General features: G+C 39.5%; 2 gene segments (V, D, J or C); both read right to left on the reverse strand.

The window, feature by feature from the left end:
- The window catches only part of LOC125403929 (Ig kappa chain V-III region MOPC 321-like), a 456,525-nt gene that overhangs the window by 284,026 nt on the left and 148,463 nt on the right, over positions 1 to 24,036 (reverse strand).
- On the reverse strand, positions 10,053 to 10,833 carry LOC148121740 (Ig kappa chain V-III region PC 3741/TEPC 111-like). The segment is given in 2 exon segments: positions 10,053 to 10,459; positions 10,703 to 10,833. Coding segments are annotated over 2 exon segments (441 nt in total).

Here is a 24,036-nt window from a genome sequence, read left to right on the forward strand (position 1 = left end):
ATGGATTAAAGACATCAACATTAATCCGTCCACTTTGAACCTGATAGAAGAGAAAGTGGGAAGTAGTCTACAAGATTTAGGCACAGGAGGCCTCTTCCTAAGTAGGACCCCAGCAGCACAGACAATAAGAGAAACAATGAATAAATGGGATCTACTGAAACTGGGAAGCTTCTGTAAAGCAAAGGACACTGTCAGTAGGACAAAAAGGCTGCCTTCTGACTGGGAGAAGATCTTCACCAACCCCTCATCAGACAAAGGTCTGATCTCCAAAATATACAAAGAACTCAAGAAACTAGGCACTAAAACTCTAATTAACCCAATTGAAAAATGGGGTACTGAACTGAACAGAGAATTCACAACAGATGAACTTCGAATGGCCAGAAGACACTTAAGGTCATGCTCAACCTCCTTAGCAATCAGGGAAATGCAAATCAAAACCACTTTGAGATACCATCTTACACCTGTCAGAATAGCTAAAGTCAAAAACACCAACGATAGCCTATGCTGGAGAGCATGTGGGGTGATGGGAACACTCATCCATTGTTGGTGGGAATGCAAACTCGTGCAGCCACTGTGGAAATCAGTGTGGCGGTTTCTCAGGAAACTGGGAGTCAACCTCCCTCAGGACCCAGCAATACCACTCTTGGGAATATACCCTAAAGATTCCCTAACATACTACAAAAGCATTTGTTCAACTATGTTCATAGCTGCACTATTTGTAATAGCCAGAACATGGAAACAACCTAGGTGCCCCTCAATAGAAGAATGGTTAAAAAAGGTGTGGAACATATATACATTAGAGTTTTACTCGGCGGTAAAAAACAATGACATCTTGAATTTTGCATGCAAATGGATGGAAATAGAAAACGCTTTACTGAGTGAGGTAAGCCAGACCCAAAAAGAGGAACACGGTATGTATTCACTCATAAGTGGATTCTAACCATAATTAAAGGTCTTTGAGCCTATTATTCGTGATCCTAGAGAAGCTAAATAAGAAGATGAACCTGATGAAGATTATTTAGCTATCCACCAGGAGGTAGGAAATAGACAAGAGTCCCAGGTAACCTCGGGTGCATGGGGGGGTGGGAGGGTCGATGGAGGGGGAGAGGGCTAGAGAGAAGGGAGTAGGGGAGGAATGGGGAAAGCTTGGTGGCCTGGGATGGGGGGGGAGGGAGGTAGGATGAATAAGGGATCAGGGAACAATATATTTCAACTAAGGGAGTCATTTTAGGGTTTACAGGAGACTTGATTATATATGGGATCCTAGGTCCAAGGAGAAATCCCCCAGATTGCTCTCTAGACAGAGGAGAGGGTGCCTGAATCGGTCGTGGCCCAGGACCATACTGATGTATATTTTGCTTATCACCATAGATCCTTAATCTGGCGAAGGACGGCTATGCAGTCGGAGGCCCACATTGGAGCACCGGATTGAGCCCCCCTAGGTCCGGAGGGGGAGCGGAAGGAGGAGGAACATGAAAGACGAAATCAGTACTGCGAGGGATGCTATCACCCACTGATACAAGGGAACGGATCTGATGAGAGTTTACCAGGGCCAGTCGGACTGGGACTGAACGAGGACGTGATCTAGCCAGATTCTCGGAATTTGGCCGGATTCTCTGACTGTGGCTGGCCCGGGGTCTTTCTGAAAAGCCATTGACTATGACACTGGGACCTGTTTCCTCTGCATATGCTGGATTTTGGGGATCCAGTCTGTTTGGATGCTCGCCTTCCTGGACCTGGAGGGAGGGGGAGGGAGCTGGAGCTTCCCACAGGGCAGGAAACCCTGACTGCCCTGGGGGACAGAGGGGAAGGAGTGGGGGAGTGGGGGGAGTGGGAGGGTGTTGGGAGGGGGGGCGGAAATGGAAACTTTTATAATTTAATAAAATTTACTAAAAAAATAAATCTTTAATAAATGAGAAAAAAAAGAAATTGCTCAGCAGTTATGTGCTTTCTGCTCCTGCAGAGTACCCAAGTTGAGGTCTGAAAACCCCTCTGGTTTCTGCCAAAATCCTATAACTCTAGCACCGGTGGATCTGAAGCCCTCTTCTAGTTTACAAGAGAATGAAGATAGCATGCCCATATACACAGACATACACAGAGTCTTACACACAAATGTTGAAAAACCTTTAGAAATAATACAATAATTCCCAGAATATGAATAAAATAGGTGCCAAAGATTCCAACAGATGAGTTTTACATAATAATAAAAATTTTCATAAATTTTGTAAAGTTATTTCCCTGCTATAGTTAATCATTCATGTTTTTGGGATTCTTAATATGAATCAGTAATTTTACATAGTTTTTAAAAAGTATTATTTGATATAGTTTTTATTAAATTATCTGTCAAGTGCACTGTACTCAAAAATTTAAGGAATTTAGGAAATAGAAATTATCCATAATGTATAATGCTCATATTTTTAAATATCAGACACATAGATACTTTATACAGTGAATGCTTCAATAGAGCTTCATTTTACTACTTCATTTTCAAGATTTATATGAATCAGTAATAATGTATTTAAGCTTATAAAATTCTTTTTTTTTACTTTTGATCTTTTTTATATTATTAGTAATTTATAAAAATTTCCAATTCCTCCCCTCCTCCCAATACCCTCCCACTCCCCCCACGCCCTCTCCCCCTCCCTCTCCAGTCCTAAGAGCAGTCAGGGTTTCCTGCCCTGTGGGAAGTTCAAGTTCCTCACCACTCCCTCCAGGTCGAGGAAGGTGAGCATCCTAACAGACTAGGATCCCAAAAAGCCAGTATGTGCAGACGAAAGCAGTGCCATTATCAACGGCTTCTCAGACAGTACCCATGTCAGCCACAGTCAGAGAATCTGGGTTGATCACGTGCTCATTCAGTCCCAGTCCATCTGGCCTTGGTGAGCTCTCATTCGATCAGTCCCCCTGTATCAGTGGGTGATTGCCCCTCTCACGGGGTCCTGGCTTCCTTGTTCATGTCCTCCCTCCTTCTGCTCCTCATTTGGACCTTGAGGGCTCAATCCAGTGCTTCAATGTGGGTCTCTGTCTCAATCTCCATCTATCGTCGGATGAAGGTTCCCTCTGATCCTGACTTCCTTGTTCACATTCTCCCTCCTTCTGCTTCTCATTTGGACCTAGGGAATTAAGTCCTGTGTTCCAATGTGAATCTCTGTCTCTATCCCCATCCACAGCCAGATGAAGGTTATATGGTGATATGCAAAATATTCATCAGTATGGTTATGGGCCAAGGCCAGTTCAGGCACCCACTCCTCTGCTGCCCAGGGAACAATCTGGGAACCTCTCCTTGGATCTGGGAACCCCTCTAGAATCAAGTCTCTTGCAAACCCTATAATGGTTCCCTTAGTTGACACATATACTTCCCTGCCCCCACATCCATCCTTCCTCCCTCCCCCCATCCCATTCCCCCAAGCTATCCCCCATCCTCCCCTTCCCCCTTCTCTCTAACCGTTTCCCCTTACTTCCACCCCTCACCCCTTGCACCCAAGTTTGCCTGTCAATCTTGTCTACTTCCAATATCCAGGAGGATACCTATATGATTTTCTTCAGGTTCACTTTCTTATTTAGTTTCTCTGGGATCATGAATTATAGGCTCAAAGACCTTTAACTATGGCTAGAATCCACTTATGAGTGAGTACATACCATATTCCTCTTTTGTGGTCTGGGTTACTTCATTCAGTAGAGCGTTTTCTATTTCCATCCATTTGCATGTAAAATTCAAGATGCCATTGTTTTTTTACTGCTGAGTAAAACTCTAATGTATATATGTTCCACACCTTTTTTAACCATTCTTCTATTGAGGGGCACCTAGGCTGTTTCCAGGTTCTGGCTATTACAAATAGTGCTGCTATGAACATAGTAGAACAAATGCTTTTGTAGTATGTTAGGGAATCTCTAGGGTATATTCCCAAGAGTGGAATTGTTGGGTCCTGAGGGAGGTTGACTCCCAGTTTCCTGAGAAACCGCCACACTGATTTCCACAGTGGCTGCACAAGTTTGCATTCCCACCAACAATGGATGAGTGTTCCCCTCACCCCACATCCTCTCCAGCATAGGCTATCGTTGGTGTTTTTGACTTTAGCTATTCTGACAGGTGTAAGATGGTATCTCAAAGTGGTTTTGATTTGCATTTCCCTGATTGCTAAGGAGGTTGAGCATGACCTTATGTGTCTTCTGGCCATTCGAAATTCATCTGTTGTGAATTCTCTGTTCAGTTCAGTACCCCATTTTTTAATTGGGTTAATTAGAGTTTTAGTGTCAAGTTTCTTGAGTTCTTTGTATATTTTGGAGATCAGACCTTTGTCTGATGAGGGGTTGGTGAAGATCTTCTCCCAGTCAGAAGGCAGCCTTTTTGTCTTACTGACAGTGTCCTTTGCTTTACAGAAGGTTCTCAGTTTCAGTAGATCCCATTTTTTCATTGTTTCTCTTATTGTCTGTGCTACTGGGGTCCTACTTAGGAAGAAGCCTCCTGTGCCTATATCTTGTAGACTACTTCCCACTTTCTTTTCTATCACGTTCAGAGTCGACGGATTAATGTTGATGTCTTTAATCCATTTGGACTTGAGTTTTGTGCATGGTGATAGATATGGATCTACTTTCATTCTTTTACAGGTTGACATCCATTTATGTCAGCAAAATTTGTTAAAGACGCATTCCTTCTTCCATTGTATACCTTTAGCTCCCTTGTCAAAAATTAGGTGTTCATAGGTTTGTGGGTTAATATCTGGGTCTTCTATTCGATTCCGTAGGTCGACTTCTCTGTTCTTATGCCAATACCAAGCTGTTTTCAATACTGTAGCTCTGTAAATTGACCACATACTTGGTAACAAAGCAAACTTCCACAGATACAAAAAAAAATTAGTAACCACCTGTGTTTTGTCAGATCACCATGGATTAAATTTAGAATTCAACAACAATGCTTCCCTCAGGAAGCCAACAAACTCCTGGGTCAAGGAAGAAATAAAGAAAGAAATTAAACTCTTCCTTGAATTTAATGGAAACAAAGACACAACATACTCAAACCTATGGGACACTATGAAGACTTTCTTAAATGAGACACATTTTCTTCTAGCAAACAGAGCACATCTGATAAAATGCTGTTATCAATAAGTCATTTTTAACTCTGTTATTATAAGCCTAGAATTACTTCCCAAACTTTCTCATGCTTATGTGGATGGAATTTTCCATGTGTGTGCCATTTGTTGACTGAGATTTCTGTCCTGCCCAGTTCCTGCAATTGTTAAGTCCTAAAGAAATCACAAAGATTTCTACATTGGTTATAAACGGATTGACCCATTAGCTCAGCTTCTTATTAACTCTCATAACATATATTACTCCATTATTCTTCTGTATTACCACACGGATCAGTACCTTTTTCAGCGATACAGTCACATCTGGCTTCTTTTGTGGCTAGGTTAGAACTGCAGATAAGAATGGGCTTGCTTTTCTCATCCCAGAATTTTCCCGTTTTCATTGACTAACTCTCCTTCCTGTCTGGTTGTCCTGCCTATATTTTCTGCCTGGCTACTGGCCAATCAGCATTTATTTAAAATATAGTTGACAGACTATAGACCATTTTCCCACACCAAAGAACTTCTTTTCCAAAGCAACATATCCATAGATTCAAATTCTGAAGTCAAGAATTTTTATGTTGATTTAACTTAGCAGTCCATACAATGAATTGTCTCTTTGTACTTATCTCCTTCACAATCAAAATATTAAAAGAAAACACCTTAATATACATAATCAAGACTCTCTTTGTATATTCCATCTTTACATGGCTTATTTTTTTCTTTACTCCTTTTAACCCTTGGCTGTCTTTACTCTGTCTCTTTAAAGACTTTACTTTAAAAAAACCCCTTATATTCTTTTTTAACTCTCTATACTCTTTTTCTTTGCTCTCTCAAGCCTATGTACATTTATCTGACATTGTGACCCAGTTAGAGTTCTATATCTGTCTGAATTTGTCTTTATTATGTTACTGTAATTATTTTCTGACCAGGAGTGCTTTTTAAAATGATAAATCCAAGTGGTAGCATTCCTAGAGAAAATACAGCACTGCCTGCTTGCCCTGCCTAGTCCAGCATGGGGTAGCTGTTGTTTCTGAGAGCCATAATCACTGCCCCATTTTTAGGCTCACAGTCAGTCTATGTTGCTGTTAAGCCAGCCCTAGCACAATGCTCACAAATCCTATTTAAATATTCAGTAGCGGGAACTTGTCAGAGTTCATGCTGTCTGCATGGCCTAGGAAGCTCCAGCCAGTTCAAAACAGTGTGCCATTTTTTTTTGCTACCACTGAATCAGGAAAACTTCTCTTGAAGGTGCCATGCTTCTTCTCTCTTCTAGCAAACAGAACCCACCCAGGAAAATCCCACTACCAAACCATGCTTAACTCTGTTTTTTTGTGTCTAGAATTTCTTTTTAAGCTTTTTCAGATTTTTATGTGGATGTAGTTACCTAGGTTGGTGTGCCAATTTGTTGGAGGAAGGAGGCTGCTTGTTTGTTTCCAGACAGCTCATCCCCAAAATAATGACACAGAAACTATATTACTTAAATCACTGATTGGTTCATTAGATCTCGCTTCTTATTGGCTAACTCTTACATATTAATTTAACTCATTTCTAATAGTCTGTGTATCATCACATGGTTGTGGTTTAATGGCTTGTAAGAAAGAAAATTCAGCTATGTCCCTTGACAGTCAATGTCCAGATAGTTGATGATTATCTTGGAACTGTTGGGGCAGTATATTTCAAGTGAGTTGTGTGGTTTGTTTTGACAGGTCCCCAAAGGCAAAAAGATATTGATAATTAGGGTATAAATGTAAACAGAAAACTACATTGCTTTAACCTAAGACTGTGAATCATTTGGTCCTCTCATAGATTTGTGTTAACAAAGAATAGAGGTTGGGATCTCATAGGTAGGGATGGACTATGGCCGGGTTAGTGAAGAAGAGACCCTTTACTAACCTCCATTTTCTCATGAGTTTTTTTGAAATCCAACATTGGGGTATCACAGGAGTATTGCTTGATTTTGAGAACCCATGACTTTTAGTAATCTCTTATGATTTCTAAACACTACTAATACTACAATTTTAAAGGATATTGTTTTCTTTGATGAGAAAAAGAAATGGGGATCTTGGGATGAATTTGGACTGGGATGATAATGGAGGCATTGGAAAATGGAAGAAAGATTACCCTTGTAAGCAATGGAAGCTTCCATTTCCCAATCAATTTGAAAGGGAGAGCAGTGGATGCTAGACTATTTTTTGAGAAAGAATTCTCTGTATCTAAAGTCCTCCCCAAAAGTGGCCCAATGGACCATGAGGTTTTTAGGCTATCATCTTCAGCCTCCAAATTGCAAACACCATAACCATCCAGGATGTTGGCTTAGGCCAAAATGAAACACATATTCTGGGCCTGGTTAGTTGCATGGTTGGTCAATCTGCTAGCTGTCACCTGTTTTCTCCATAATGGCAAATTGTTCAGCATTGTCTCAATTAGTTCACCCCTTATAGTGATGAGTAAGTGGCTGGGTTAGTTCTCTTGCATTCATACACTCAGAGTCAGTTCTCACATATTTACACCTTCAGGGCCAGGTCTATTATCTTGTTCAGTACAGAGGTAGGTGCCAGTCTCCTGAATGTTGCCGCTAAGTGTCAGGGTCACTTCTTTTGCCCACCTTACCACTGCATGGCCAAGGATGGGAGGACATCTTCCTTTGCTCTGTGATTTTCAAGGACATCACAGGGCTTTCCCACAAGGTCTTGTCCTATCATAGGCAATTTGGGGTGGATTAATATATGATGTCTGTTCTTCTTAATACCTCTATGATAAAGTTTGAAAGATTTTTTTAATTGTTCCATGAAAGGTGTTTCATAGCACTATCAATGGTTTTCTTGGTAAAAGGCCTCCTTGTCTTTTCGATCTGCTTCCGATTGATAATAGAACTGCTGAGATGGATCATAGGATGCAGGAAAGTCATCATTATAATACTCATCAGCCTAGAACAACTTGTTTTCCTATACTAAACAATTGTCTGACCTAGGACAAACACTATTGTTTCTTAGGTCATATCTACTAGCAGAGTGAGATTTTGGAAAGTTTCAGTATATTGGCTAGAGTCAACTGAAAAATCTCATAAAGTCATATTTAATCTGATTTATGTTTTGCAGAGAACAGGGATTTGTATTCTGGAGGGCAGAAATTATTTTGACATTTACTTTAAGGAGGAAGTAAAGAGTCAGGTATTTTATAGCCTCATGACTGGATAGGTCTATTTGAATCTTAGTGTTTTTAGTTAGTATTTTATTAGGAGGGGATTTTCTCTTTTTCCTGGCTTAAAACCACAGGATAAGAAAATACTAAGCACTTCTCTCTTAGTAATTAAGGATCCTAAAAGTTCTAGTGTCTAAGCACTCTAGAGAAGTCCAAGCTGGTGAGGGCTCATTGTCCATCTGAAAAAAGAAGAAGAAGGTATCTATCAGGTCTTCTTCTTCCCCCAAGCTCATGTCTTAAATGTTCCATGATGACAGCCCGCCTGAAACAAGGTGAAATTTTGTGGATTAACTCCTGATGTCCTGTGTCCTCTATGTGCACTATGTGTCACATGCACACCACTGCCATATTTTATACAATTTATACCTATCCTATACAACACACAAAGAATGAAGAAAATGGCAGGAACTATAGAAGTTGTTAAAATGATGAATATTAAATGTCAATCAATATATATTATACTAAAGCCATAATTTTGGAGTTGGACACACATACAGAAACAATGGAACTGAAGTATAAAAATAACTGTTGCACAGCCTTACATTTCTAAGTAACTGTAGCAGGCTGCTTGTGAGTGCAAACAAACAGAAGCAATAAGAGAAATAACACTGGGTGAGAATGTAAGCCTGCATCAGAAAGATACTGCTGAAAATATTAACTACTCAAAGCTGTTTACAGTTTAAATGGTGGACCACAAAGTTTCCATTAACTCTACCATTGTCCTAGGGCAAAAGAATTAATAATTCTAAAAAATACATAAATAATTGGTATATCAGTGGTTAATAAATGGCTTAGCAGTTAAAAGTACTTTTTGATTCTGCAGTTTGGTTTCCAGTACCCACATCAAGTAACTCATAACCCACTGAAACTCTAGCTCCTTGGGATCTGATGCCATCTTCTGACTGCTATTGAAACTCATTCACGCTAGTTTTAAGTAAATCATTAAAGTAAGTAATAGTAGATCACACTGGCAAGATTGCTCAGCTGGTAACAGAAAGGTGATTGATTACAGCAGAGAATGATACACCTGAGTTTGATTCCCAGAAGCAACTTTTGCACATTATTATCTGGCTTCTCTCTCTGTCTCTCTCTCTGTCTCTCTCTCTCTCCACACACACACATACACACACACACAAGCACACACTAAATGACTTTGGTTAACTTTTTTCCAGTTTAAGTAATTTGTATTTATATTTATTTATTTATTTATTTATTTATTTAAATTTTCCACCTCCTCCCAGCATCCCTTTTCTGTCCCCCTTCCCACCTCCCCCTCCCTCTCTAGTCCCACGAGTAGTTTTGGTTCCTTGCCTTGTGAGAAGTCCAAGGTCCTCCCCCCTCCATCCAAGTCTTTAAAGGTGAGCATCCAAACAAACCAGGCTCCCATAAAGTCAGTCCATGCAGTAGAATCAAAACCCAGTGACATTGTCCTTGGCTTCTCAGTAGGGTTTGCAAGAGACTTGTCTTTTAGGAACACATGAAAAAGAAACAGTAAATCTTAAGTGATAGGAAAGTTTGTAAAGAAATACTGAGGGTGGAATAGAGTAGGTAGAGATGTGGTATAAAAGATAGAGGAGAAGAAGGGAAAATCATTCAAAGACAAATATGTGTTAACAAAAATTGAAATAAATTATTGTTAATATCATTAAGAAACAACCATGAATGTATGTATTATGTTGGAAAATTATTGAAATATAAAATATATAGGATGGGATAAACAATCAAATCCATTTATAAAAATTTGTTTCATTGCTTAAAAATTTTCCCCAAACAAGTCTAAAGCTGTCTATTGAGATGTCAGAGGTAAGAGACAGCTGAGAGACTGAGACTCAGACAGCAGCAACCCCAGGAGGTTTTTGTTCTGCCCTGAAGTACTGTGGGAGGAAACTCCTTACTCTGCTGACAGTAATAGGTTGCAGCATCTTCAGCCTCCACAGGATTGATGGTGAGGGTGAAATCTGTCCCAGACCCACTGCCACTGAACCTGGCAGGGACCCCAGTTTCTAGGTTGGATGCACCATAGATAAGAAGTTTTGGGGGCTCTCCTGGTTTCTTTTGATACCAGTGCATACGATTACTACCATATGCAATGACACTCTCACTGGACTTGCAGGAGATGGTGGCCTTTTGTCCCAGAGGCACAGTCAGTAAACCTGGAGCCTGGGTCAACACAATGTCCCCAGTGGAACCTGGAATCACAAACACATGGACCATGGTTATGCATGTTTAGAAACTTTCCCAGCAAGGGAATTTTTCATTAGAAATTTTAAAGAATACTTGTGGACATCACATTGAGAAATCAGAAAGTTAAAAAAAATGGGGAACTTAAAACCAAATACAAATGCCTTTAATCTAACGATCAAGAAACTAGAGGCATGGAAAATCATGATGGTTACAGTGGATGCACCCAACACTGCTCTGCACCCTCTCACCTTGTACCAGGAACAGCAGCATCCATAGGACAAGTGCCTTTGACTCCATCTCTGAGTGTTTGAAAAGAGAATGCTTCTTAGGCTCCTGCAGCTGCTTTTAAAGGAGCCTAGCCTGTTGTCTAATAACTCAATATGTAAATCAGCTCAGAAGTGTGTTCTGGTGCTCAAAGTGGCACCTGCTCCTATTTCACCCACTGGGAGTTGGTGTCAGCACACAATTTACTAGAGCATGGCAAGTATGTCTTAGAGGAGCCTTGCAATCCATTCTATTGAATCTTTACCCTCTAATCTTTCTAAAGTGTGATGCCGGTAAGTGCACTATGGATGTGCTGTGTAAAGAATATATGTTATTTCAGGAAAGAGTAGGTCATTCAATATTGTACACATCCAATGAAAATATTAACTAAGAGAATGGAGAAGAAGGACTCAAAGAAAAGTAACAAAATCAATTCTTGACTTATTTTCTTTTTCTTTTTTTTACAATCTATGTTTCAGTGTCTGTGATATCCTAGGTATGTTTTTGCCTGCTTTTCTTTGTGGACAACCTTCTTTCCTTGGCATATGGGTGAAGATAAAAGGCCATTCTTGAGTATGGCTGTTGCCTTCTCTTTTATCTGAGACAGGGTTTCTTGTTTACCACTGCTCCATAAAGTGCCTGGCCCAGGACCATCTGGATACTCTGCAGTCCCCATCTCTCATCTTGCCACAGAATCATTCTGAGTGCAGTCATGTGATCCACCTGCATCTGGCTTTATGTGGATTCCTGGAATGTGAACCAGGTCCACACATTTATGTAGTCAGCATGTCAGCCACAGCCTCCCCAGCCTCTTAATTAAAAGAGAAACAATGAAAGAAAATTCTTTAGGCTGAATGTAAATAATACTTTTGGAAATACAGGACTTTGTAAATGAAGAAAAGATCTATGTAAACAATCTCAGATATATGTAAAAGATTCTTTTGTCCAGTTCTTTAAAACAACCAAGTCTATTAATAGAGAGGTATCTTACACTTTGTCATTGAGATTAAAAAGTCAATTTTCAGAACTGTGGATTCTTCCTCAGAAAAATTGTACGATAGACAGACAGAGGGATAAACAGTTTGATAGATATAGGAGTAAGTATTTCTTTACATACTCAGACCCTTGATATCTTCTCTTTTTTAACTAGACAGAAAGATGGATTTTCTAGCAAGGTTTAATCGGGGGATGAAATGATATAATATATATTATTAATTTAATATATATTAATTTAATATATATATTAATTTAATATATATAATTAAAATAATATATTTTAATTAAATAGGAAAATGAAAATGTCTTTAGTTAGTGAGAAGGAAAAAGAAAAAGAATAATCACTGGATAAGGAGGGTAGGATAAAAGAAGAAAGAGAAAGTGAGGGAGAGTGGATGGTGGAGTGAGGGGAGAGAAAATATGGGAAGGAGTGAGGGCAGACTGATTGGGCATGAAGGTAGGAAGTAAGGGGGATGGAGGGAAAAGGAATGAGGAGGGTAAATTGGGAGGGAGTGAGGGGTAGAGATAAGGGAAAGCGATTGTGAAGGTAGAAAGTCAGTGGAGAGTGAAAGGGAGGTAGGGAGGGAGAAATGAGGGGGAATGTGTGAGTGAGGCAGGAGTGAGTAAAGGGAAGAGAATTAGGGGAGAGGGACTGAGGAGGAGGAGTGAGGGGGAGGGATTAAAAAAGGGAGAAAGGGGGATAGGCAGGAAGGAGGAGAAGGAGAAAGGAAGTGAAGAATGAGCAAAAGAGAGAGGTATCAAGAGAGGGAGGATGAGGAGAGAAGAAATAAAAGAAGAAACAAAGGAAGAAAGGAAACAAATGAGGAAATAGAGAAAAGGAAGAATGAACAAGTCTCTACTTGGCTGACACAGTTTTGTCCAGGTCTTTGTCCTACAGGGATGGCTCATTTTTTTTATTTGCACATTCAATGTAATGTTAATCAGTCTGAGCCAACTACAGTTCAAAGATGAGAGAAACCTGGTAAAACAATTATATGTCTCATGAAATTAACAAGTTATTCTTAATATTTGGTCTTATTTTTGAGGGTGTGCTCATTTATAGTTGATTTTTATTGAAAACTAGGGTGTTGACCTCTTACAATATGGAAAGTTAGGGAAACTTTCTCATTTATGCTCATCATAAAAATATTAGTGTATTATACATTGTATAATATCCAAGCAAAGGGCCATATATTTTTAAGCAATGACCCACTCACATAGTTCTCATTCTAAGGATGGTTTGGTGATGTTAGGAGACAATAATGAATATTTCTGATGTCATTATTCTACTGCTTCCATGAGATTCTCCCACTGCCCTTTGTGCTCTTGATTTGCCTCGTATTATAACATGAACAATTGCACTTCTGCCAGGCATGGTCATATAGTCCAGAAATTCAAACAGGAAGAAAGCTGAGGAAGAGTATCATGAGCTTTAAGGCTGCCAAGGATACATAGCCTGGGTTAAAGTGATGACCAAATCTTCAGCCCTACCCCAAGCCCCACATCATCTATTTTTGCATGTAGTTCTGTTAATATTTATTTCTCTTTATACTGACTTCATTTTTGTTTTTAATTGACTTATAACTTAAATTTCTATTCTTTAACATTGTTGCTTTTGTTCAGTGCAGCATAACTACCCTCTCATCAGGAAAGGACACTCAGAACCCTTTGGCAGAAAGAACTCAAGGATAGGACAGAAGATGTAAGGGAGAGACATTTTTCTGTGTGAAATGGAGCACAGATGTGCAAACAGAGATGATCATTACAAAACAGATACTTTATCCTGCCCTAAGACAAGAGATTTAGCCATAAACACCCCAGAAATGAACTCTTTAAAATGCACAGAGTCTTGAATGCACTGGTTGTGGGGAAAGGGTGGGTTGAACTTCTGAAGAAAGACAAAGGAATGTGAAAGGAAACACTGCTCTGATGTTAACATGCTGGAATTTTGCCAAAAAGATGAAGTTTATATTTAGTGTCAAAAGAGCTCATGGGGCAATATTCACAATTATTTTCTGTGAATACTATTTAGTAAATGCCATGCTTGACACACAATGAAGAAATTTGTATGGAACCTGTTGTCATTTTTGTCCTAGCTGAACTATTAGCTCTTTCATTCTGTCATTTCCTAAATTCACAAAATTATGTTAAGTATTTTACACACTATACTGCATGATATACAGCAGATCCAGTTGCCACTAAGACAAATGAAGAGGTAATGAAGTGGTGAGAAAGTTGGAGGATCTTTTTTTTTGCTTTTTTTAAAATTAATATTTTTATTTATATTTTTAATTTTTTATTATTTATCTTTAAGCTTTCCTTTGGGGTTGATACTACAATCATGAAGGGAAGATATGGAGATACTGAGAAATGAGAGGGCTTGTGGTGTATGATGTGAAATTTCAAATGAATCAACAAAAAGTCATGCAAAAAAAGAATTGTAGCCCCTGAACAATTCCCAGCTCTCCATGCTCCCCTTAGACTGAATGAGCATTTAGTAAATCAGAAGTCTACGCAATCTGTAGTCAGACTCTCCTTTGGGCTGCCAGCTTACAAATAATGACACAGGTTTATAATTAATTAGGAAAGTGTTGCTTTTGCTTAGGCTTTTCCAAAACTAACTCTTATGACCTAAATTAATTTGTTTTTATTAATCTACATTCTATCAAGTGGCTCAGTTACTTTTCCTCCATACCAGAAGTCTCACTTCTTTAGTGTCTCACTGATGTCTCTGTATGCCTCGATTCAGCCCGTGTTCCTCTCTCTGCCTGGAAATCCTGCCTATTCGCTTCTGCCTAGCTATTGGCTATTCAGCTCTTTATTAAACTAATCACAGTGGCACATGTTCACACAGTGTAAACTAGAATTCCTCCACAGTAATCCTATTACATAGAAAAAATACTTTGTTTCCTTACCCAATAATTGCTGACCCTGAATCTAACACACTGCTTATTTTGCAGCTATAATGACAGAGGATGACTTTAAGACTCCTTGGTCCCTAATCTATATCTACCCTCTCTGGTTCTGTGGATAGTAGTTTGGTTATAATTGACTTCACCTGTTTAAGTGAGTATAATTCAATATTTCTTTTTCTGAGTATTAAATTCCTCACGCATGATGATTTTTTCTAGTGCTATTCATTGGCCTTTATATTTCATAATGTTATTTTTTGCAGTAATAAAAATATATTTTATAATTTTAAAATTTTCCATCTTTTAAATATTTTCTGAACAATATCATTAAACAATTACATCAACCTGTTTTTTTTGTTATTTTTCATTTTTTATTTTATTTTTTTATTTGTTTGTTTATAAAAATTTCCACTTCTTCCCCTCCTCCCCATACCTTCCCATTCCCCACACTCCCTCTCTTCCCCCCTACTCCCTTTCCTCCTTCCTCTCCAGTCCAAAGAGCAGTCAGGGTTTCCTGCCCTGTGGGAAGTTCAAGTTCTTCCCCACTCCCTCCAGGCCTAGGAAGGTGAGAATCCAAAAAGACGAGGATCCCAAACAGCCAGTACATGCAGACGAAACAAGACCCAGTGCCATTGTCAATGGCTTCTCAGTCAGCCCCCATGTCAGCCACATTCAGAGAATCCGGTTTGATCACATGCTTCTTCAGTCCCAGTCCAGCTGGCCTTGGTGAGCTCTCATTCGATCAGTCCCCTTGTATCAGTGGGTGAACGCACCCCTCGCGATCCTGATTTCCTTTTTCATGTTCTCCCTCCTTCTGCTCCTCATTTGGACCTTGAGGGACTCAGTCCGGTGCTCCAATGTGGGTCTCCGTCTGTTTCGCCATCCATCGTCGGATGAAGGTTCCCTATGGTCCTGCCTGTCTTGCTCACGTTTTCCCTCCTTCTGCTTCTTATTTGGATCTAGGGAGTTAAGTCCAGTGTTCCAATATGTGTCTCTGTCTCTATCTCCATCCATCGCCAGATGAAGGTTCTATGGTGATAAGCAAAATATTCATCAGTATGGTTATGGGCCAAGGCCAAGCGACAGTATTGAAAACAGCTAGGTATTGGCATAACAACAGAGAAATCGACCTATGGAATCGAATAGAAGACCCAGATATTAACCCACAAACCTATGAACACCTAATTTTTGACAAGATAGCTAAAGGTATACAATGGAAGAAGGAAAGCATCTTTAACAAATGGTGCTGGAATAACTGCATGTCAACCTGTAGAAGAATGAAAGTAGATCCATATCTATCACCATGCACAAAACACAAGTCCAGGTGGATTGAAGACCTCAACATTAATCTGACCACTTTGAACCTGGTAGAAGAGAAAGTGGGAAGTAATCTACAAGATATAGGCACAGGAGACCACTTCCTAAGTAGAACCCCAGTAGCACAGACAATAAGAGAATCAATGAATAAATGGGACCTCCTTAAACTGAGAAGCTTCTGTAAAGCAAAGGACACTGTCAGTAAGACCAAAAGGCTACCTTCTGACTGGGAGAAGATCTTCACCAACCCCTCAACAGACAAAGGTCTGATCTCCAAAATATACAAAGAACTCAAGAAGCTAGATACTAAAACTCTAATTAACCCAATTTAAAAAATGGGGTACTGAACTGAACAGAGAATTCACAACAGATGAACTTGGAATGGCCAAAAGACACTTAAGAACATGCTCAACATCCTTAGCGATCAGGGAAATGCAAATCAAAACAACTTTGAGATACCATCTTACACCTGTCAGAATAGCCAAACTCAAAAACACCAATGATAGCCTATGCTGGAGAGGATGTTCAGTGAGGAGAACACTCATCCATTGTTAGTGGGAATGCAAACTTGTGCAGCCACTGTGGAAATCAGTGTGGCGGTTTCTCGGTAAACTGGGAGTCAACCTCCCTCAAGACCCAGCAATTCCACTCTTGGGAATATACCCAAGAGATGCCATATCTTACTACAAAAGCCTTTGTTCAACTATGTTCATAGCTGCACTATTTGTAATAGCCAGAACCTGATAACAGCCTAGGCGCCCCTCTATAGAAGAATGGTTAAAGAAGGTGCGGCATAGCTGAATTCTCTTATTTTCAAGTTAATGTTACCCAACATGCAGATATCATCTTTCTTTGTGCCTTCAGTGATGACATTTTTAGGAAGGAACCACATAAGAAATCTAAAATCTTACTCTGCTAGCAGATATGACCTAGGAAAAGATAATATTAGTCCTAGGTCACACAACTGTTAAGTATAGGAAAATAAGTAGTTCCAGGCTTCTGAGTATAATACCAATGACCTTTCGGCATCATTTGGTCCATCTTAGCAGTTCTATTGTCAAGGGGAAGCAGAACCAATAGACAAGGAGGACTTTTACCAAGTTATATTATATTGGTCAGGGTCAACTAAAAAATCTCATAAAGTCATATTTAATCTGATTTACATTTTGCAGGGAAAGGCTATTTGTGTTCTGGAGGACATAAATAATTTTGAAATTTCCTTTAAGGAGAAAGTAAAAAGTCTTGGAATTTACAGCCTCATGCCTGGATAGGTCTAGTTAGATCTTAGTATTATAGGTAGTACTTTTCTTAGGAGGTTATTTCTATTTTTCCCAGCTTATATCACAGCAAACCACGGGATAAAAAAATACTGAGTACTTCTCTCTTAGTGATTGAAGACCCTAAGAATTCTAGTGTCTCAGTATTTTAGAGAAGTCTACGTTGATAAGGACTCATTGCCCACCTGAAAAGAGAAGAAGGTATTCATCAAGTTTTCTTCTTCCTCCAAGCTCATGTCTTGAATGTTCCATGATGATACTCTCTCTGAAACATGGTGGAATTTGTGGAGCATCCTTGATGTCCTGTGTCCTCTATGTGTCCTCTGTGTCACAGGCACACATCTCACACATTTTATACACTGCACTCAAAGGTTGAAAAAATAAATATGGAAATGAATAAGGAAAGGGAAAGGACAGGAGGAATTTGACCATAAGTACAGAAGTTGTTGAAATGATGAATATTAAATGTCAATCAGTATATCTAATGCTAATGCCTTAAGTTTGGTTATAAGACACAAATACAGAAACAATGGAACCGAAGTAGAAAAATAACTGCAGCACAGCCTTATGTTTCTCAGTAACTGTAGCAGGCTGCTTGTGAGTACAAACAAACAGAGGCAATAGGAGAACAATAACACTGGGTGAGAATGTGAGCCTGCATATGAAAGATTTGCTGAAAATATTTACTTCTTAAAGCTGTTTTCAGCATGAATGATGAACCACAAAGCTTCCATTAACTTTACCATTGTCCTAGGGCAAAAGAGTTAATAATTCTGAAAAAAATACCTAAATAATTGATAGATCAGAGGTTAATAAATGGCTTAGCAATTAAAAGTACTTTTTGCTCATGCAGTTTGGTTTCCAGCACCCACATCAACTAACTCATAACCTCCTTAAACTTGTTTTTTGGGATCTGATGCCCTCTTTTGACTGCTCTGGAAACTCATTCGTGCTTAAACTCCTCCCTAATTTCAAATTAATAAAAATTAAAGAAATTAATAGTAGATCAAACTGGCAAGATTGCTCAGCTGGTAACTGGAAAGGTGATTGATTACAGCAGAGACTGGTTTTGCACATTATTCTTTGGCTTCTCTCTTTATCTGTCTTTCTCTGTCTCTGTCTCTGTCTCTCTCTCTGTTTCTCTCTGTGTGTCTCTCTCTCTCTGTCTCTCTCTCCCTCTCTCTCTCTCTCTCTCACACACACACACTCTCTCACACACACAGACACTCTCTCTCTCTCTCAAACACACACACACTAAATGACTTTGGTTAACTTTTTTCCAGTATAAGTATTTTGTATTTATTATCTTTTAGGAATGCATGAAAAAGAAACAGTAAATCTTTAGTGATAGGAAAGTCTATAAAGGAATACTGAGGGTGGGATGGAGTAGGCAGAGATGTGGTCTAGGACACAGGGGAAAAGAAGGGAAAAATCATTCAAAGACAAATATGTGTTAACAAAAATTTAAATGAATTATTGTTAATATTATTAGTTAAGAAACAACCATGAAGATTGTATTTAGTTGGGAAATTATTGAATTATAAAGTATATAGGATGGGATAAACAATCAAATCAGTTTATAAAAGTTTGTTTCATTGGTTAAGATCTTTACCCAAACAAGTCTAGATCTGTGTATTGATATGTCAGAGAGTAAGAGACAGCTGATGGACTAAGCCTCACTGAGCAGCAATCCCAGGAAGTTTTTGTTCAATCCTGGAGCACTGTGGGAGGAACCTTCTTACTCTGCTGACAGTAATAGGTTGCAGCATCTTCAGCCTCCACAGGATTGATGGTGAGGGTGAAATCTGTCCCAGACCCACTGCCGCTGAACTTGGCAGGGACCCCAGTTTCTAGGTTGGATGCACCATAGATAAGAAGTTTTGGGGGCTCTCCTGGTTTCTGTTGATACCAGTGGATTAAATTCCTAAATCTAAAGAAACTGACACTCTCACTGGACTTGCAAGAGATGGTGGCCTTTTGTCCCAGAGACACAGTCAGCAAACCTGGAGCCTGGGTCAGCACAATGTCTTCAGTGGAACCTGGAATCACAAAAACACAGACAATGGTTATTCATGTTTAGAAACTTTACCAGCAAGAGAATTTTTTGTTAAAAAATTTTAGGAATACTTGTGGGTACACATTGAGAATCTGGAAAGTGTCTAGAATGGGGGAATTTAAAACCAATAACAAATGCCTATAATCTAACAATCAAGATACTAGAGGCATGGAAATCCATGATGGCTACAGTGGGTGCACCCAACACTGCTCTGCACCCTCTCACCTTGTACCAAGAACAGCAGCATCCATAGGAGGAGTGACTTTGACTCCATCTCTGAGAGTTTGAAAAGAGAATGCTTCTTATGCTTCTGGCAGCGACTCTTAAAGGAGCCCAGGCTGTTGTTTAATGACCCAATATGTAAATCTTCCCAGAAGTATATGCTGGTGTTCAAACGGGCACCTGCTCCTGTTTCACCCACTGGGAGTTGATGTCAGCAGAAAATTTACTAGAGCATGGCACGAGTGTCTTAAAGGAGCCTTGCATGCTATTTATTCCATTGAGTCTTACTCTCTAATCTTTTGGAAGTGTGATGCAGAGGTGTGCATTATGGATGTGCTGTGTAAAGAATGTATATTATTTCAGAAACAACTTGATCATTCAATATTGTACAAAGCCACTGAAAATATTATCTATGAAGGAATGGAGGATAAAGACTCAAAAAAATAACATAATTAATTCTTGACTTATTTTCTTATGCTTTAAAAATCTATGTTTCAGATTATGTGATGCTGTAGGTCAGTTTTTGTCTGCTCTTCTTTGAGGACAACCTCCTTGCCTTGGCATATGGGTGAATATAAGGGGCCAAACTTGCATATGGCTGTTGTCTTCTGCCTTATCTGAGACAGGGTACCTTGTTCACCACTGTTCCATAAAGAGCCTGGCCCAGGACCATCTAGATACTCTCCAGTCTCCATCTCTCAACTTGCCACAGCATCACTCTGAGTGCAGTCATGTGGTGCAGCTGCATCTGACTTTATGTGGGTCCCTGGGATGTGAACCATGCCCTCACACTGACGAGGCAAGCATGTCATCCACTGCCATTCCAGCGCATTAATTTAAATTGAAACACTGAAGGAAATTCTTCAGGCTGAATGTAAATCAAACTACAGAAAATATAGAAAATATAATATGGAAACTTAGGTGATATTGCTTCTTTATTCTCTTTACTTTTTGCTCTTTGGGGGCCCAACACCCAGCTCCCAAATAAATTCACAGAGACTTATTCTTACCTATAAGTACTTGGCCTTAGCTTGGTTTATTTCTAGCCAGCTTTTGTTTTCCATTTTTTTGGATCACAGTGTATACAGTGCATAATATCCATGCTAAGGGTCTAATACTTTTAAATAAGCCCCTATCCACATAGTTCTTATTCTAAGGATGGTTTTGTGGTGGTGAGAGACAAAAATGAATATCTCTGATGTCATTCTTCTACTGCTTCCTTGAGATTCTTCCATTGCTCTGGGTGCTCTTGACTTGCCTCATATTATAACATGATGAACTGTACTTCTGCCAGGCATGTTGATGTATTCCAGTAATTCCAACAGGTAGGAAATTGAGGCAGGAAGATCTTGAGTTAGCAGTCAGCTCAGGATACATATCCTGGGTTACAGAGATGACCAAATCTTCTGCCCCCACCTCAAGTCCCACATCATCTATTTTTGCATATAGTTTTATTAATATTTATTTTTCTTTATTCTGACTTCATCTTTGTTTTTATTGACTTATAACTCAAGTTTCTATTCCTTAACATTGTTTCTTTTATTCATTGCAGCAGAACTGCTGCTATATTATGCTATAATATGTTCTTTATTCTCATCAGGAAAGGACACTCGGTACCCTCCGACAGAAAGAATGACAAGATGATAGATCAGAAGGTGTAAAGGGTAAATATTGTTCCTGAGTGGAATACAACACAGATCTGAGTACAGAAATAATGACCTTAAAGTAGGTACTTGATACCAACTGTGATACAAGACATTTGGCCACAAACACCGAAGAGATGATCCCATTAAAATTCACAGAGGCCTGAAGGCACTTGGTGTGAGGAAAGTGTGGGCTTGGCTTTATGAAGGAAAAAAAAAAGAAATGCTTTTTTTTTCAGTGTCTGAAAGCAGACACTGGCCTCATGCTGACATGCTGGAATTTGACCAAGAAGGGTGAGGTTTATGGTGCAAAGAGAGCTTATGTGACAATGGTCACAATTAGCTCATATGAATACTTTTTAGTGAATGCCATGCTTGATACACAATGAAAAAATGTGTGGAGGTTGTTGTCATTTCTGTCCCAGCTGAAGCACTAGCTTTTCTATTCTGTCATTTTCTCAATTTGCAAATGATACTAAGAATTGTAACCTCTATACTGCATGATAAACATCAGATCCCAACTGCACTAAGACAAATGAAGAGGTGATGGGGAGGCAGGAAAGGCAGAGAAGAGTAGTAGTTTCACACTGTTTGTTTTTTTAATTAATATTCTTAATTATGTTTTAATTTTAATTTTATTTTTAATATTTCTCATTAAGATTTTCTTTGGGGACAATGCTACAAGGGTAAAGAACAGGTATGGAGGGACTGGGGATGAGTGGGATTGAGGAATATGATGTGAAAATTCCAAAGAATCAATAAAGAGCTTTATAAAAAAGAACTGTACCCTCTGAACAGTACCCAGCTCCATATTCCGAGATGAGACTGAAAGAGTATTTAGTAAAAGATATTGTATGTAATGTGTAGTCAGACTTTCCTTTGGCCTACCAGCTCACAAATAATGACACGGAGACTTATTATTAATTGTGAAAGCTTGACCTTAGCTTAGTCTTTTCCTTAACTCAAATACCTCTCCTCAGAGCCAGAAAATCCTGCAGAAGAGGAGATGTAAAGATTATAAGAGGTATGAGTCTGTGCTATCCAGGGCAGACTATTCTGGAAGAGAGCACAGTCCCCCTGCCCAGCTCCTGCTGCAGGGTCTTCTGTGTTCCACTCGACTTTGCCCTGCCCCCACGGTCGCCCTTTTGTCTCCTGTGTCCTTGAACTATCAGCTATCCCTGTGTCTATGCTGAGGAGTTCCATCCAGAGGGGTGAGTCTGTGCTATCCTGGGCAGACTGTCCTGGAAGAGAGCAAGCCCTTCCCCCAGCTCCTGCTGCAGGGTCTTCTGTATTCCTCTTGACTCTGCCCTGCACCCACGGTCACCCTTTTGTCTCCTGTGTCCTTAGAATACCGACTATCCCTATTTCAGTGCTGAGGAGTTCCATCCAGAGGGGTGAATGTGTGCTCTCCTGGGTGGATTATCCTGGAAGAGAGCACAGTCCCCCCCCAGCTCCTGTTGCAGGGTCTTCTGTGTTCCACTTGAGCCAGCCCTGCCCCCACCTTTGCCCTTTTGTCTGCAGTGTCCTTGGAATACCAGCTATCCCTGTGTCTGTGCTGAGGAGTTCCATCCAGAGGGTGCTGAGGAGTACCATCTAGAGGGAGAAAAACAGTTCCTGCTCCTGCCCTAAAGAGCTCTACCCAGAGAGTCAGTTACAGCAAAAACTGAACCATAACACCAAGATTCTCCTGGCTCCATTTGAAGGAAGAGATGGGAAGGTGCCAATGCAAGAATTCCTCCAATAACCTGAAAGGCAACATGACATCACCAGAATCCAGGGATCATGAAACTAGAAGAATTGAACACCCTACTCCAGAAGAAATAGAAGAAATCGACTCTAAGTGGAGCTATATGAAAATAATAGAGGAACTTAAACAGGAGGTGAAAATCTGCCATAAAAAAATGGAGATAACAAAAAAAGTAGATGAAATGAATAAATCTCTCAAAGACACCCAAGAAAAACAAGAAGTCCAAGAAAAAGCGATCAAACAGGTAAGGGAAACAGTTCAAGACTTCAAAAATGAAATAGAGGTAATGAAGAAAACACAAACCTAGGGAAAGCTGGATATGGAAAATCTGGGTAAACGAATAGCAACTGCAGAGACAGTATTACCAACATTATACAAGAGATAGAAGAAAGAATCTCAGACACTGAAGATACTACAGAGAAAATAAACTTACTGATTAAAGAACAAAACAAATCCAACAAATTCTTAACACAAAGCATCCAGGAAATCTGGGACACCGTGAAAAAGCCAAACCTAAGAATAATAGGTATAGAAGAAGGAGAAGATTTACAGCCCAAAGGCCCAGAAAATATATTCATCAAAATTATTGAAGAAAACTTTCCCAATCTAAAGAAGGATATTCCTATGTAGGTACAAGAAGCATATAGAACACCAAATAGACTAGATCAAAAAAAGCATCCCCTTGCCATATAATAATCAAAACACAAAACATACAGAATAAAGAACAAATATTAAGAGCTGCAAGGGAAAAAGGTCAAGTAACATATAAAGGAAAACCTATCAGAATTACACCTGTCTTCTCTATGAAAACCATGAAAGCCAGAAGGTCTTGGATAAATGTGCTGCAGAAACTAAGAGACCAAGGATTACAGCCCAGACTACTATACCCAGCAATGCTTGCATTCACCATTGATGGAGAAAGCAAGATATTCCAGGAAAAAAATAGATTTAAACAAGATGTAGCCACAAACCCAGCCCTACAGAAAATACTAGAAGGAAAACCACAAACCAAGGAAGCCAACAACAGTCATAATAACACAAGAATCTGACAACCCTCAATTACCACAACTCAAAGAAGGGAAACACACAAACACTACCACCAGGAAAAATAACAACCACTGGTCATTAATATCGCTTAATATCAATGG

This window comes from Myodes glareolus, chromosome 6 (assembly GCF_982192425.1).
Source record: "Myodes glareolus chromosome 6, mMyoGla1.1, whole genome shotgun sequence".
In the NCBI taxonomy this organism is placed as follows: domain Eukaryota; kingdom Metazoa; phylum Chordata; class Mammalia; order Rodentia; family Cricetidae; genus Myodes; species Myodes glareolus.